General features: G+C 49.2%; 1 protein-coding gene across 3 annotated transcripts in view; it reads right to left on the bottom strand.

The window, feature by feature from the left end:
* Positions 1-656: 656 nt before the first annotated feature.
* ABL1 (ABL proto-oncogene 1, non-receptor tyrosine kinase) overlaps positions 657-15,023 on the bottom strand; it is a 144,518-nt gene continuing 130,151 nt past the window's right edge. For all 3 annotated transcript variants that reach the window (XM_041723939.1, XM_041723941.1, XM_041723940.1), the window contains exons 5-11: positions 14,805-14,889; positions 13,784-13,961; positions 11,674-11,858; positions 9,027-9,179; positions 6,880-6,969; positions 6,376-6,540; positions 657-4,342 (exon numbers count right to left, since the gene is read on the bottom strand). In XM_041723939.1, coding sequence (XP_041579873.1) covers positions 2,625-4,342; positions 6,376-6,540; positions 6,880-6,969; positions 9,027-9,179; positions 11,674-11,858; positions 13,784-13,961; positions 14,805-14,889 — 2,574 coding nt within the window. In that variant the 3' untranslated portion in view covers positions 657-2,624. The remainder of the gene's footprint in view (positions 4,343-6,375; positions 6,541-6,879; positions 6,970-9,026; positions 9,180-11,673; positions 11,859-13,783; positions 13,962-14,804; positions 14,890-15,023) is intronic.

Genomic DNA, 15,023 nt, shown 5'->3' with positions numbered 1-15,023 from the left:
CAGCTGGCACTAAATGGAGGCCCAGGTGGGGAAACAGCCGCACACATCTCCCTCGGTCCCCTTGGTAGGGGGCTGGGAGAGGCCACAGTCCACTGGGTGGCATTTCCATCACCCTGCCCCTCCTCACGTACATAGAGAGACAAGGCACAGGGCGTGTGGACCACAGTGAGAGAGGGGCGCTTCGGGCACCGGGGCAGAGGGTGCCAGGATGGGTTCCCAGGTGTAGGGAAAGAGCACACCTGTGCACGGACTGGTGCTTCCAGCCAGTGGCATCCAGGCCATCCTTCCTCCCCATTTCATTGATGCTGTGATAGCCTGACAGGTAGCACAGCCCCTGGACTCCTCTTCCTTCCCAACACCAGGCATGGCCCCTGCGGTGGCAAAGCCCACTCACTCCCAGGGCTGGTGGCAAATCAGTGTCAAGGGCACAAGAAGGACCCAAGGCCAGACCAGGGAGACCCCTTCTGGAAGACCAAGGAAGGGATGGGATGTTGGTTTTATGCTGTAATTTTGCCACTGTTCCATCCTGTAAAACCCACCATGGGGCTACTGGTCCCCCTTCAGGGAAACAAGGACCCTCACCTCCCCACATGCATGCCACGGCTCTGAACAACAGGGTAAAATTTTAGACCAAAGCAATCTGCCCGAGTTCTTAATGTTGTAAACATTTATTTAAAAAATACTACGGAGAGATGTGGATTCAAAAAACAGAGTCATATACAGAAAAAAAAAATGTACTGGACCAAAAAAAAAAAAAAAAAAAAAGGCCCCATAGTTATTTGAGAAGGGAGAATAGTGGAAAACTATTTACATGTCATTTATAAAAGAGCAAGTCTACAAAAGAGTGTAATACCAAGATATAAATGCAAAATATAGTGGCACATCATGTGAACAGAGAGAAACCAGTACCTCATAGAAGGGCAGTTGGTGGGAACCTGGGTGGGGTCTGTTTTACTTTGTCTGCAAGGCCGCTGGTGATGTTTGAGCACCTCCCTCAGTCTGCCTAACACAAGCAGCCTGGGGAGGGGGAGGGGGAGGTGATGCACCGTGAGGACAGCGTAAATTGAACCAGAGGAAACCATCTCTACCAGAGAAACAAAATACAAGTTTAGGCAAGGAGCATAAAAACGGGGCCCGTGTGCGGTCATGGCATGAGAAGGTGTGGGGGTGGAAGGTGGTTGTCTTGGTTTCTCCAAGGGCTGCTCCCAGGCTTGGCATGAGGCCCAGGAAGGTGCCTGTCTGCTCTTCAGTAGCTGCTCTAGGTCAAGGTCAAGATGGTCCGGGGCCGCCTGGGGAGAGACCAATGCCTGCTCTTTGAGACACTTTCTGGAGCTTCACTTGATTGTGGTCTTCTTCATCCCTGATAACCCCAACAGAAACAGGGGACTCCATGCTGCTCACGGTGATTTAATAGGACATCTGCCCCTTAGTGCACGGCCAACAGTGGCTGAGGCTTTGGATCCACAGTCCTCATCCTCCCGTGCTCTGGTGGCAGACGGCAGGTCCTACTGTACCGAGGGTGGCTGGGCTGAGGGCGGAGCCATGAAATGCTTTCAAGAACACCAGAAAACTAAGGACTGGCTTGTCACACAGGAAAGAGTTTTGCATCAATCTACTCTGTCTCAGAGGAGTGCAAGGGAGGAGGAGGAGGAGGTCGGTCAGAAATCAAGACCAAGTGGCTTTTCTGAGTACCTAGAAATCTGAAAGGAAGGTGACCTGGGCCCGTGGCAGACCTGCCCTAGGCCCAGCCCTAGGCCACCAGCTGTTCACCCAGTGAGCATCACCACCCCCCCAACTCCCCTGTTCCTTGACTGCAACCCCTCCTACCCTTAAGACTCAAGCTTTCTATCCAGGATGAGCAGTGCATGTCACAAGACAGCAAGGAGCTGAAAGAACAGATAACAAGGACAATCTCCCACCCCAAAGGCCTCTTCAGCTCCCCTACCTGTCCTAGGACCCAAAGGCTGGTTGGTTTTAGCACCCTGTTTTAACCCCCAAATCAAGAGCTGTCCTTCATACGAGGAAGTGTGAGGGCACCAGCCCCCGGCAGCAATGGAAGGCAGAGTGACAGCATTTCCCAGAATATAGTTCTGGAAACATGTCTTCAGTGCAGGAGGCACCAGAAGAGGAGTGCAGGCTGCCTCCATGCGGTAAGTAGAAGGGATAGTTCCCAGGCCTTGATGACAAGGCTCCTGTGCAGGGCACTCGCTCTTGGGGGGGGAAGTGGAGGAGATGGCATGGCCAGAAGAAGGCCTCTGGAAACAAGAGAGAAAAGGAAATGCTCATCTGCTTTCCCACCTGGCCTGAAGAGCTCAGTTCTGGAGCACGGCATGGGGAAGAGGCTGGTGGGCCAACTGGAGTCCACAGAGCAGGAACCCCACAGATAGAACTCAGGACAGAGGTGGTTCAGGGAGCCTGGGCTGGGGACAGGAAAAGTGCAGGAAAACAGCTGGCGCAAAATGTTAGGTAGTAGGACTGTGCTCCACAGTGACCCTCTCAGCTCCGTTCACATGGAGCTCCCCGGCCAATGTCCCAACTCTCTGGTCTGTGTCAGCCACTGTGGCAGGCATGGGGTAGCCTCACACACTGTAGGCAGCTCCAGCTGGCCTGATGCCTGGCTTCTGCTACCTCTGCACAATGTCACTGATCTCCTTCACGGAGCTGAGGAGTTTGCTGAAGTCCTGAGTGGCCGCCGGGCCACTCCCTGCTGTTGCCGGGCAGATCTGAAGTTCCCGGAGATTATTCTCCAGTTTGTTGATGGCCTCACGGAAGGCGAACTTGTTCCTCATTTGCTGGATAGAATCCACGTAGCTCACACAGAATGTGTAGAGATTCTTGCCGGCTTCAAGTACAGCGCTGTGGCTGGCCATCTGCTCAGAGTTCTTAGAGATGGCAAGGCACAGAGCCTCTGTGCCATCCAGGACCACACCCTTGGTGATGGTGCCACTGGCGATCCGCTCAGGAGGCTGGCGGGTTTTCCGAAGAGACACACGGGTTGATATGAGAGGGATGAAGGCAGTGGAAGCTGGCTGGTCCACAGCCAGGGCAGAGGATGCGGATGACAGCGTGGAAGGGGTGGAAGCCGGGCTGGCTGGGGTCCCCGCCGGCTTGCCGGACGACTGCGGCTTTGGCATGGATGGGAGCACGGGCTTTTTGATGCCTTCTCCCAGCAGACCGGGCTTGACGGTGTCACTGTTCACAGCATCCACAACCACTGCTGCGGCTTTGGCTTTCCCGCCAGTGCTGGCCTCCCCAGCTGCTTCCTGGCTCAGGCTTTGAGAAGGCTTCCCGGCTTTCCCAATGGAAGCTGGTAGTGGGGGCGGTGGGACAGGTTTGAGCTTGGACAGTTTCCCCTTGTCTCTCCCTGGGGACTCGGAGGAGGGCTTGTGCCTCCTGGCTCTGGGCTCCTCTGCGGGGGCCTTGCTGGCCCCTCCGGACATGCCTGGCCCTCCTCTGCTGGCAGGGGTCCCCAGCTCAGCTGTGGTAGGGGTTCCCAAGGCACTGGACTTCCCGGCCTCGTCTTTGTGGGGAAGGCTGGAGGAAGGAGCCCCCGACACCTGCTTGCGGAGGAGTTTTGGAGTCAGACTGGGAGGGCTGGAGCCTGGACTGGACTCCCCCATGTCTCGAAAGACCTCATCTGCTGCGTCCTCAGTCTTTTTCACCAGCCGGGGTGGGGGGGTCACTGTGCCTCTGGTCACCTGGTCAGACCTATTCTCACTCGCCCGTTTCCGAGGCAGAGCTGGCTTCTCGCTCTTGTGCCCTCCAAATGTGGACGAGTCGAACTGCCTCCCTGTGGACTGCAGATCCCGAGGCAGCGTGACAGACCTCCACTCTGTGTCCTTGGACCCGTGGGGCACACATGAGGCCGAGCAGGACCTCAGGAAGCGCTTGCTGGAGCTGCCGCCACTCTCCTCCTCATTGGCGGTCAGGCGGCTACTGGTCAGTGTACTGGACTTTTTCCACAGGTGGGGAGACCGGAAGCCTGGTCCCCCCGACTCCCGGAAGGCTCCATTCGGGACACCCGCCCCGCTGCTGGGCTTTGGGGACTTGGCTGGCTCGGCTGCGTCCAGGGTGGTGAGGGCTGGCACCCCATTGCTGGTTTCTCGGCCCTCCTCCTCAACGGCTGCCTTGCGCTCGGGCTGGCCGTCCATCTCCCGGAAGGAGCTGCTGCGTTTTGGGGGTGTTGGGGCCGTTTTCTTCTTCTTTTTGATCAAGGCACTGAACAAGTTGGTCTTTTTGTCTTTGGGGAGAAGGCGCTCATCTTCATTTAGGCTGCTGTCTTGGGGACCCCGTTCTTTTCGAGGGAGCAGTGGAGACACAGGAGGCTCGTGATCCAGAGGATCTGAAACACAATGGGAAGACTTTTAACATCTCCAGACCAAAGGCTCCTTTGTGGGGGGAACCTGGGGCTGGCCCCTGTCCTCTACAGAGGAGCAGCCCAGGGTCAGGGCTCTGGCAGGCATACCTGTAAGCACCAGCTCTGCCACTCCCAACTGTGGCCTGAGCAAAGGACACCTCTGTGAGTGTCCTCAGCTCTCTCATCTATGAACCGGAGACCACCACCTACCCATAGCATTGTGTGAACGTCATGCAGTGAGCATACAGCGTTTGTCCCAGCTATCTGTACATAATTTCTCACGGACTGTTAATGCTTCTAGGAAAGGTACAGGACAGCAGCACAGAAAGCCTGGGCAACCCAGCCCCTCATCCCTGTACTGAGGCTTCCTTGACAGCACAGAGCCCTCCAATACCACTATCTGGAGTGTAAAAACCACCACAGGACTAAGCAAAGGGTCAGGCCCTGTGCCTTTCGGGCCTGCCAATCGAGATTCCTAGGAGGTAAGGTCCAAAGGGAAGGGGTTGTGCACCACAGTGACAATAGGCTATTATGCTTGGCAAACAAGAAAGAGTGACCTTTACAAATTTTTAAATGGGCATTCTTTATGTATGAATAATAGCTCCTAAGAAATCTTTCTGGTGTTGCCAAGCTCCCGGCTTAGTGAATGACAGACTTCTCCCTCAGAGGGCAGCTGTGACGAGAGTAGTTTTCTATCAGCACCCAGAGCAGCCTAGGGCATGTCTACACCCGGAGCAGAGGTACAATGGGGCATCTATCAGAACATCAGACAGCATGCAGGACACCTGACTCAGGGGAAGCTGAGGACCTCCAAAACTTCAATCCAGGAGAAAAAGTTGAAGAACGCGAAATTCTAATGAATTATGCACGGTTCTGTTTCAGTGCTGAACAGCTAATTGACACTCTGGGCTCACCATGAGATTACATATCAAAATGAATACTGATGGGCATAAATGAACATGATTGCTTATCACTGGGCTTTTAATCAGCCTGAGGTTCCCACAGGGCCTCTCCCCATCCCCACTGCTCAACTACCTGAAATCATGACAACGAACAGAAGGACAAAGGTCTGAGCTTCTGGAGACTCTATATGCCATGGACTCCAAAGTGAGTGAGCACGACGATCCAGGGGGCTATAAAAGGAAGCCCTGTAATTTGGATTTACTTCTTAATGTAAATCTTCTAGGTATACATTTTTGGTATGTTTTATAATACACATGTCTGTGCAATAGTACGTATGTATACATAGTCTGCACATGTGACTTTTTTCTATTATGGGTGCACAATAAAAAAAAAAATTGGTAATCCTGCGATGGCTAAACATCTCATTATTCTGGCTTCCCACCCACTCATCTGTGGTCTATCAGAGCATCCCCAAGGAGCCTCTATGAACCCAGATTTCCGGGGTCCTGGGGAGAGAATAACAATACCTCAGAGCAGCCTAACAAAGGAGACCATGGCACACAGGAGGAGCTAGGTCAGTGTTTTTGGGGATTACCCCTCCTAGCACCTTGGAACCCCGTGCACCACTCCCACCTCCGCAACTCATCTAGGGAACAGTGGCCAAGAGATTCTTCTTTCAGAGACCACATGTGGACACCAGCTCTGTGCCACGGGCGTTTCCTGGCTCCGTTGAGTTCCAGTGAGTTTTTCATATCAGTGCTTTCACAACAAGCTGCTCTTCGTTTGGTTCAATATTTATTATTGTTCTATCTGCCCTGCAAGAGCAGCCACAAATGTTGTGAATAATACATGAAAAGGTGGGTTTGTTCTCAGTCGGTTTCATAAGCACCTGTGCCTACCTGACCAAACTAACCGCTGAAGCCAATGGTTCCTGATGATTCCCAGAAGGAGGGGCCAGATGTGGGGGGGAGAGAACCTTCCTTTTTTCAAAGCTGGATCACTAACAAGGAGTTTGCCTGCCCTTCTGTGCAGGTGCACTCACTGCTTCCCCATCTGCTTACACTGGCCTGAGGGTGTGGCCTCCTTTGGGTATCTGGTGGGGCTGGGGGACATACCAGTCTCTCCTGGGCCCTTGGTGTGGGGCGTCTCAGGCACATCAGTGGGGTCTTTATGTTCTGCAGCTCTCCTGGAGGTTCTTGTCTTGGTGGGTAGCTCTGGGGCCTGCAGCAAAGTACTTGCAACCCCTCGTGCACCTTTTTTCCCCAGTTCCTTTTCCACTTCTAAGAATAAAAACAAAACCAAAAATCAACAGCCATCAGTAAAGGTATCAGTTTAATATGCTGGCATTCTTTTTTTTCCCCCTCAGATAAGAGTGGTCATCTGTGCACAGTCACAGGAAAGAGAAACAAGCCGAGAAAGCCACACTCGGTATTTTTTAGAATTGTGCATGGCTGCAAGACAACCCCACACTCAACACCTCTGCTCAGGTGACTCACTGGCCTGGGTTCTTCTAGCAGGAAGTGAACTAAAGGGCCAGGGCTGGAGTCCTTCCCGGCTCTCCCTTCTATCCCAACCTCTCACTCTACTGCAGGCAATCCCAGGAATAATGGGCACTTTACCATCTGATATGCTGGATTCCTGGAACATTGTTTCAAAGGCTTGGTGGATTTCAGCAAAGGAGGGCCGGTCAGAGGGATTCCACTGCCAACCTGGATGGATGAGACCCAGTCACACCATGCATGAGGCCCTGCTAATAAGTGGGGTGGCTCCAAGGAAAGTCTGGTAATGAAAGTGGCACCCGAGGGGCGGGTGGGTGGCTTAGTCGGTTAACTGTCTGCCTTCGGCTCAGGTTATGATCGCAGGTTCCTGGGATCCAGCCCCACACTGGGCTCCCTGCTCAGACGGGAGCCTGCTTCTCCCTCTACTCTCTGTCCCTCCTCCACCCCCCACTTGTGTGCATCCTCTCTCTCAAATCTTAAAAAAAAAAAAGTACCCCAATCCTGCTAACCATCTTTTGCTGTGACAAGTTAAAGTGACAAATGTCACTGTGTCCTACTACAGACATTAAGAATTCACAAAGACTTTAGATATTGGCAGGAATATGGATTATAAAGCCCCAGAGATGTGACAGCAAGAACTACATTTATAAATCTTTTCCTCAGCCCCACTCTGGTCAGATGGCTTGCCTTCTATTTTACCCTTACTTTTGGGTTATCAAAGTCTGAAATCCTCATCAATGAAGAAATGTTAATTAAAACAATATTAATGTGAGAATTTTTTTTTTAAGTAGGCTCCTTGTGGGGGCAGCTTGGGTGGCTCAGAGGTTTAGTGCCACCTTCAGCCCAGGGCGTAATACTAGAGACCCGGGATCGAATCCTGTGTTGGGCTCCCTGCGGGGTGCCTGCTTCTCCCTCTGCCTGTGTCTCTCATGAATAAATAAATAAAACCTTAAAAAAAAAAAAAAAGGGCAGCCCGGGTGGCTCAGCGGTTTAGCGCCGCCTTCAGCCCAGGGCCAGATCCTGGAGACCCAGGATCAAGTCCCACATCAGGCTCTCTGTGGGGGGCCTGCTTCTCCCTCTGCCTGTGTCTCTGTCTCTCTCATGAATAAATAAATAAAATCTTAAAAATAAATAAATAAATAAAATAAAATAAAATAAAATAAGCTCCGTGCCCAGTGTGGATCCCAATATGACACTTGAACTCATGTCCTGGAGATCAAGACCTGAGTGGAGATCAAGAGTCAGATGGTTAAACAACCGAGCTACCCAGGTGCCCCAAGATTAACATGAAGATTAAGGACTGATGGAGCCCTGTGTTGGTGAGGATGTAGTTACTTTCCCACACTTCTGGTGGGAGTATAAATTGGTATACCACCTTTCCTGGAAAACAATTTGGTAAAACCTATCAAAATTTAAAATACAAATAGCCCTTTGAACCAATGGTTCAACTTTTAGAAATATCAGCATAATGCACGGAGATATACGTATGAGGGTGTTCATCCTTGCTTTGTTTATAATGGCAAAAGTCAAACAAACGTGTAGAACAACCAAATGTCCACCAAAATGGGACTGGATGAATGAATAAATCATTTAATGGGGAGTTAAACAGCTATATAAAAAAATAGGTGGGGAGAGGGAGAGTTTTTTTTTTAAAGATTTTATTTATTTATTCAGGAGAGACACACACAGAGAGAGAGAGGCAGAGACACAGGCAGAGGGAGAAGCAGGCTCCATGCAGGGAGCCCGACATGGGACTTGATCCTGGGTCTCCAGGATCATGCCGTGGGCTGAAGTCTGCGCCAAACCGCTAAGCCACCAGGGCTGCCCCGGGAGAGGTTTTTTGAAATACAGACACAAAAGATATGCCTGTCATACAGCTATGTGCAAAAAAAAAGTTGATGGAATGAGTTTATATATATAAATATACATAAAATTAAACCAACTAGACAAACACACCTGGAGCATTTACCTACTACAGCAGAATGTTTGGAAGTAGGGCCCAGGAATTTGTTTTTATTAATAAGAAATTCAAGTTTGGTATCCATCAATTCCATGTTTGCATTACAAACAAAAAAACACCCCCCACACATAAATACTATGTATAAACAATGAATAGACACTGAAAAAAGTCTGAGTGAATATGCACCGAACTGTACATTGCATGCTTTTGAAAAATGTGAATAAAGACAGGAAGGGGAGCACTATTTCTCTTTGGGAATATACTCGTGCCCACACAGAAGTTTCAGAACTGGCTGTGGAAGGCTCACATGCTCGCATGAGTTCGTAGACCTTCTCTGGGCAGCCTTCTGGACGCTCCATGCGATAGTCCTTCTCTAGCAGCTCATACACCTGGGACAGGTCAATTCCTGGGTAAGGTGACATGCCATAGGTAGCAATTTCCCAAAGCAAGACTCCAAATGCTACAAGTAAAAAGAAAGAGAAAGGTGGTTCAAGATGTATGAAACTTAACTATTTTACGTTTAAAATTGGTTACCTATGCAGTGGACATTGCAAGCCAGGCACATTCTACCAGGCTCTTAATGACCAATAGCCCAGGACAAAATGAGACATTCAGCTAATAGCCTCCCCCCATCCAAAATGAGCTGAAGGGGAGAAGAAACTGGGTTGATTGGTCCCTCCAGTGTCCCTGAGGTAATCTAACCAACTTGTTGGGATTTGTGATGGAGGGAACCAAGGCCTGGAAGTCAGGAGGCCATTTCTACTTCTAGCTCTGATATCAACTAGCTAAGTGTCTAAGACAAAACACCTCTCCCTTCTGGTATACAATGTTATCTCTACAATGTTCCTACTCTAAACATTTCATAAAAATCACATAAAATTGGGGTGCCTGGGTGGCTCAGTTAAATATCCAACTCTTGATTTCCGCTTAGGTCATGATCTCAGGGTCATGAGATCAAGCCCGACATGGGACTCCATGCTCAGCGGGGAGTCTACTTGAGATTCTCTCTCTTCCTCTCCCTCTGTCCCTTCCCTGACTCATGTCTTTAAAAAAAATCTTAAGAAATCTTTGAGGGGGATCCCTGGGTGGCTCAGTGGTTTAGTGCCTGCCTTTGGCCCAGGGCATGATCCTGGAGTCCTGAGATTGAGTCCCACATCAGGCTCCCTGCATGGAGCCTGCTATCCCCTCTGCCTGTGTCTCTGCCCCTCTCCCTCTCTCCTTCCCTCTTTCTGTTTCTCATGAATAAATAAAATCTTAAAAAAAAAAAAAAAGAAATCTTTGAAAGTTCTAAAAGCCCAGATTATAGCCTTGAAATTCTAGCTCTCATTAGAGACCAGGACTTCTTGGGAGAAATTGGTGATTCAGGTCTAGGGCAGAGAATGACCGTGGAATATCTTATTATTGCTCCAGACAGCATAGACACCATCAAAGACTACAAGGGTCTTGTCAAAAGAACCAGGAGCAATTAGAAGTTCCCACTGGCCAAAAAAGAGACAATCCGACTATCAATAAGGAAAATAACTACAGTGGATTAAAACATATCTATATGCACCCACGTGTTTGAATGACATACATGACATGTTTGAGTATACACATATTAGTATGTGTGTACGTGTATGTACACATATGTACACACATGTATCATAATGTCACAAAAGAAAAAAAACCAAAACCTTACTTGGTCATCGCTGGAGGGTATTAAAAAAACCGACTCATTTTCATGAACACTGGTAAGCAACGGCAAATAAGCAGACAATAATGCCACCTTTCCTAAATGATCTGTACCCCCGAGTAACTAAACAGTAGATGAGGGTTTTCTTCTTACAGAAGTACTGAGCTAATGAGTGAATAACAAGTGACAGAATTAGGGAATTACCATCTGGCAAATCCTAGTAAGTCAGTGATCTATGCACTGGGTATCAGGAACTGCTAAAATCACACAAGAGAGGGAAAATCAAGCCCAGTGTAGCTGTTGATGAAAAAGCACACAACAGCACAGCACATGAAGCAGTCCTGCTGAAAGAGGCCAAATCTGAATACACTCCAGCTGTGGACCTCCTGCCCACTACTAGGAGTACAGAAGATAGAGGAATGTACTAAATCACAGCACAGGCATATGGTGTGGGAGACAAGTGAGGAGTTTTGTTTTTTTTTTTTTTTCAATAGGCAGCAAAGGAAGTGAAAAGACAGGGCAGGAGCTTGCAGACCACACGACAGAGGGTGCATTGACCGCCCACCTTGTGTGAGCAGCACCTGGATCTCAACTCAGGTCATAAAGGTATGACTTTTACGACCCAACTGGAAATATAAACACTGACCAGATCGTGATACTCAGAAATTAGTCAATCTGGGGAGAAGGGTGGTTAACAAGAACAAAAACAAAAACAAAACAAAAAAAAACCCAAAACATCTCTGAGAGCTCATATTGAAATATTTAAGGATAAAATAATATGCTATCTGGAATTTGCTTCAAAATAATAAGGGTTGGTGGGGGGTAGAGGGTACAGCAGTACCAGGAGCTGATGGCCAGGAAAGGTGGGTGAGCATGCATGGGGCTCATGATGCAACTCTGCCTTCCTCAGTATATACTTCCTACCTGTCAAAATAAGTTCTTTAACAAAAGTAAAAATACTGGCTCAGAAGAGCCTGGGTGTCTGCAGGGTTGGCCAACTGCCCCCACAGACCTAAGCAGCACACTTCAGATGAAGGCACTAAGTTAGATGAGGAGAAAAGAAGTTAATCCGAATTATTTTGGAAGAAAACATGGGTTTTTACTTCATTTTGGAGAAAACAGGAGTAAAGATTGTAAAGTGAGAAAGAAAGAGGAAATAAGAGAGAACTAAGTAATGAAGGAAAATAAGGAACAAGAAAGAGGCTGAGAAAAGGCAAGGAGAGAGAGAACAGAAGAGGATCCACCCTGGCAGGAGAGGACTGAGAGTAGCAGCAGCCCTTACCCCAGACGTCAGACTTGATGGAGAACTTGTTGTAGGCCAGGCTTTCTGGTGCCGTCCACTTGATCGGGAACTTGGCTCCAGCATGGGCTGTGTAGGTATCCCCTGTCATCAATCTGCTCAGGCCGAAATCAGCCACCTTCACCAAGTGGTTCTCCCCTACCAGGCAGTTTCGGGCAGCAAGATCTCTGGGAAAAGAAAGCATTCATCCATGAGTATTGTGGCCAGCTTTCCCAGCTTTACAAATCCACCAGCAGCGAGTGAAGGCATACTGCTGACAACTGGGTCCAGTCCCCTGGGAACGTGTGTGTGTGAACACCCCACCAGGAATGGTACCTATCCCTCAGCATCCACCTGAGCTCCCACCAACGTGAGAGGCAGCAGAGGGTAGGTGGGAGCAAGTTCTTACTCTGGGCCTCTGTCATCCTCATCCTGACAATGAAGCTGATAATGGCAGCACCTACTTCTTAGGCTTGTTATGAGAGGTCATGAGTTAAAAGGTAAAGTGCTTCCACTGATGCCTACATATCTATGGCCATCTAAGGGTCTGCCCAGTTACACTAGCCCTACATCAGGCAAGGGGAAAAAAGGGAGTCTCCCCTTGGTCTAACCAGACTTGATAGAGGACAAAATAAAGCCCATGGCACTTTCCCCCAAATTGCGTTTTGCACTCTCCTAGTTTGTCCTGATGCTTATCCAAAGGTATCGTACAGGGCAGCCCTGGTGGCTTAGCAGTTTAGCGCTGCCTTCAGCCCAGGGTGTGATTCTGGAGACCAGGGATCGAGTCCAACATCAGGCTCCTGCATGAAGCCTGCTTCTCTCTCTGCCTGTGTCTCTGCCTCTCTCTGTGTATCTCTCATAAATAAATAAAATCTTTAAAAAACAAAAACAAAGGTATTGTACAAATTCTGTCCTGTATAATTAGCTTGCTCTTGCCTCCTGATTGTCCCAGGGAGGTGGGAGTCTTAAGCTCTGGTTCATGAAATCACAAGGCAAAATGGAAGGGAGGATGACAAGAGGCAGCACCTTCGGGTGATGGCTGCCTAAGATAGCCTGATCATCAGCAATCAGAGAGAAATTAAACGCAGAAGACTTGTGCCTAACAGGATTTTGGTAAAGCATTTTAAGTTCATGAAATGAAGAGGGACTGGACCTAGCCATGCAAAGCAAACCAGAAGTCAAGAAATCTCAATTTGCAGCCTCAGAGGGTTCACGTTCTTGAGTGACAGGAGCAGGTGAATCAGGCTCTCATGCAGCACTGGAAATCTGTTTTACAAGGAATGGCCAGCCTCTCACACATGCTCCTCGTATTCCTCACTATGAAATCTCATGTATGGGTTTCATACTTGAGTTAATTGGGTAGGAAAGCTCACAGCGCTGGCGTGGAGAACATATTGCATAAAAGTCACTGGCAAAGCCCATCAGGCTCTGTCCTGCTTAGGCCATCACTGTGCTAAGGAGCCATTTCCACCAGCAAGGAATGCGAACACCAAGATAATTGTGGCACACTTGAAGGTCAAAGCACTCCAGCCTTCAAAACAGCAAAGATGCTTAATTTAGAACCACATATCCACAGTTCTGACGATCATGGAAACATCCCTGAACTAGAGGACAGCAAGTTAAGTGGATAATGAAATGACAATAAAGAGAAAGGAGGGAGAAAACACGCAAAAACAAAGCCTGTGCACCGACTGTGAGCCTGTGTAGGAGCAACACCAGCCTCCCTGTGGGAGGTCATGACTGGTGAGCACCCGCCTGGCAGGTACACCAAGCACTCTGCTTCCCAAGGAGCACTGATTAGGAAGGATGCCTTTGATGAACTTCATTTAGTATTCCACTTAGTCCAAAAAGGTGCTGGGGGGGAAATATTTCTTACCGCCAGGATCCATTGTTTGGTGGGTCCAGGGTCCAGGCCTGCTGAGTCTGGTCCTGGACACATACCTGAAGCCAGTGAGGTCAGGAACCCAGCATTTGCTTTCGTTCTGTGCCACTGGCACTAAAGCAAGAGGCTGCGCCCTAAAACCTTGCAGGTTGCAGCTTTTTGTAAAAGATTGCCCAGGCCCCAAGCTTGCTCCATGGCTCTGTGGGGAGGGCTGCTTCGCCAGGCTCCTACCTGTGAATGAAGTTTTTCTTCTCCAGGTACTCCATGGCTGATGAGATCTGAGTGGCCATGTACAGTAGTACCACAGCGTTCACCTCCTGCCGGTTACACTCTCTCAGGTAATCCAACAGGTTCCCATAGGTCATGAACTCAGTGATTATATAGAACGGGGGCTCCCGGGTGCAGACCCCTGCCAATAAGAAAGACATCGAGGGCTTCAGTGTGCTGCTCTGCTCCTGAGTGCACCAATACCGGAGAAGACAGAATGACAGAAAAGGGCTCCTGAAATGGGTTCTGTGTCTGCCCCTAAGTCTAGGGCCCAACCTCTACCACAGTTGCAAGCAGCACTCATGGCTTGTGATCAGGCTCCTATGGGAGGGATATGGCCATGCTCTGTTCTTCTTCTCAGGCCCTTGAACTCCAACAGAAGAGGCTGCCACTGAGTTCAGAAGCAAAGGTCCGGCACACACCAAACAGCCTACAACACTGTCAGTTCACCCCTGCACTGTGATGGCTACTTAACAGAATAACCCCAGTGAAGGGACTCTGGAAAATTCCAGTCTCAGAAGCCATATGAGATTTGCTTTTGACTGCTTTTAAGTATTGACAAAGTAATAATCTACTCCCTCACCTCTCTCCCTCTCTTAAAACAAACAGCGGGGCCCCTAGGTGGCTCTTGGTTTCAGTGCAGGTCATGATCTCAGGTCCTGAGACCGAGCTTTTTGCTGGGCTCCACACTGGGTGTGGAATCTGCTTAAGATTCTTTCTCCCTTCCCAACTAACCCTGTCTCCTCTCAGGGGGGAAAAAAAAAAGGAAGGAAGGAAGGAGAAAGAAAAAAATGAGTAATATATTCTCTCTCTCTCACACACACACACACCATCCCACACCGGCCTCCTTTTTACCACAGGCTGAGTGTTAGCAGAGGACAGATGTCCACATTAGAAATCTTCATGCACCTCTTCTTTCACAGCGCCTGCATCACCCCAGAGGGTTTAATTAAAAGGCCCTCTCTCCAGAGCTCTGCACACTCACCAAGTAACTGTACTAGATTAGGGTGCTTGATCTCTTTCATTACTGCAGCTTCTTTCAAGAACTCTTCCACCTCCATGGTGTCCTCCTGTGAGGAAAAGAGGGGTGAAGTTGTTTCAGCAAGGAAAGTATTTAAGTAGGAAGGTACAGCTTGAATGGTTAATACAACTGGAGCTTTGGCCAACCACCACCCTGGCCCACCAGTGCTGGCCTGCACATTGC

The sequence above is a fragment of the Vulpes lagopus genome, chromosome 12 (assembly GCF_018345385.1).
Source record: "Vulpes lagopus strain Blue_001 chromosome 12, ASM1834538v1, whole genome shotgun sequence".
Classification (NCBI taxonomy): Eukaryota; Metazoa; Chordata; class Mammalia; order Carnivora; family Canidae; genus Vulpes; species Vulpes lagopus.
This window is presented reverse-complemented; position numbering and strand designations above follow the sequence as displayed.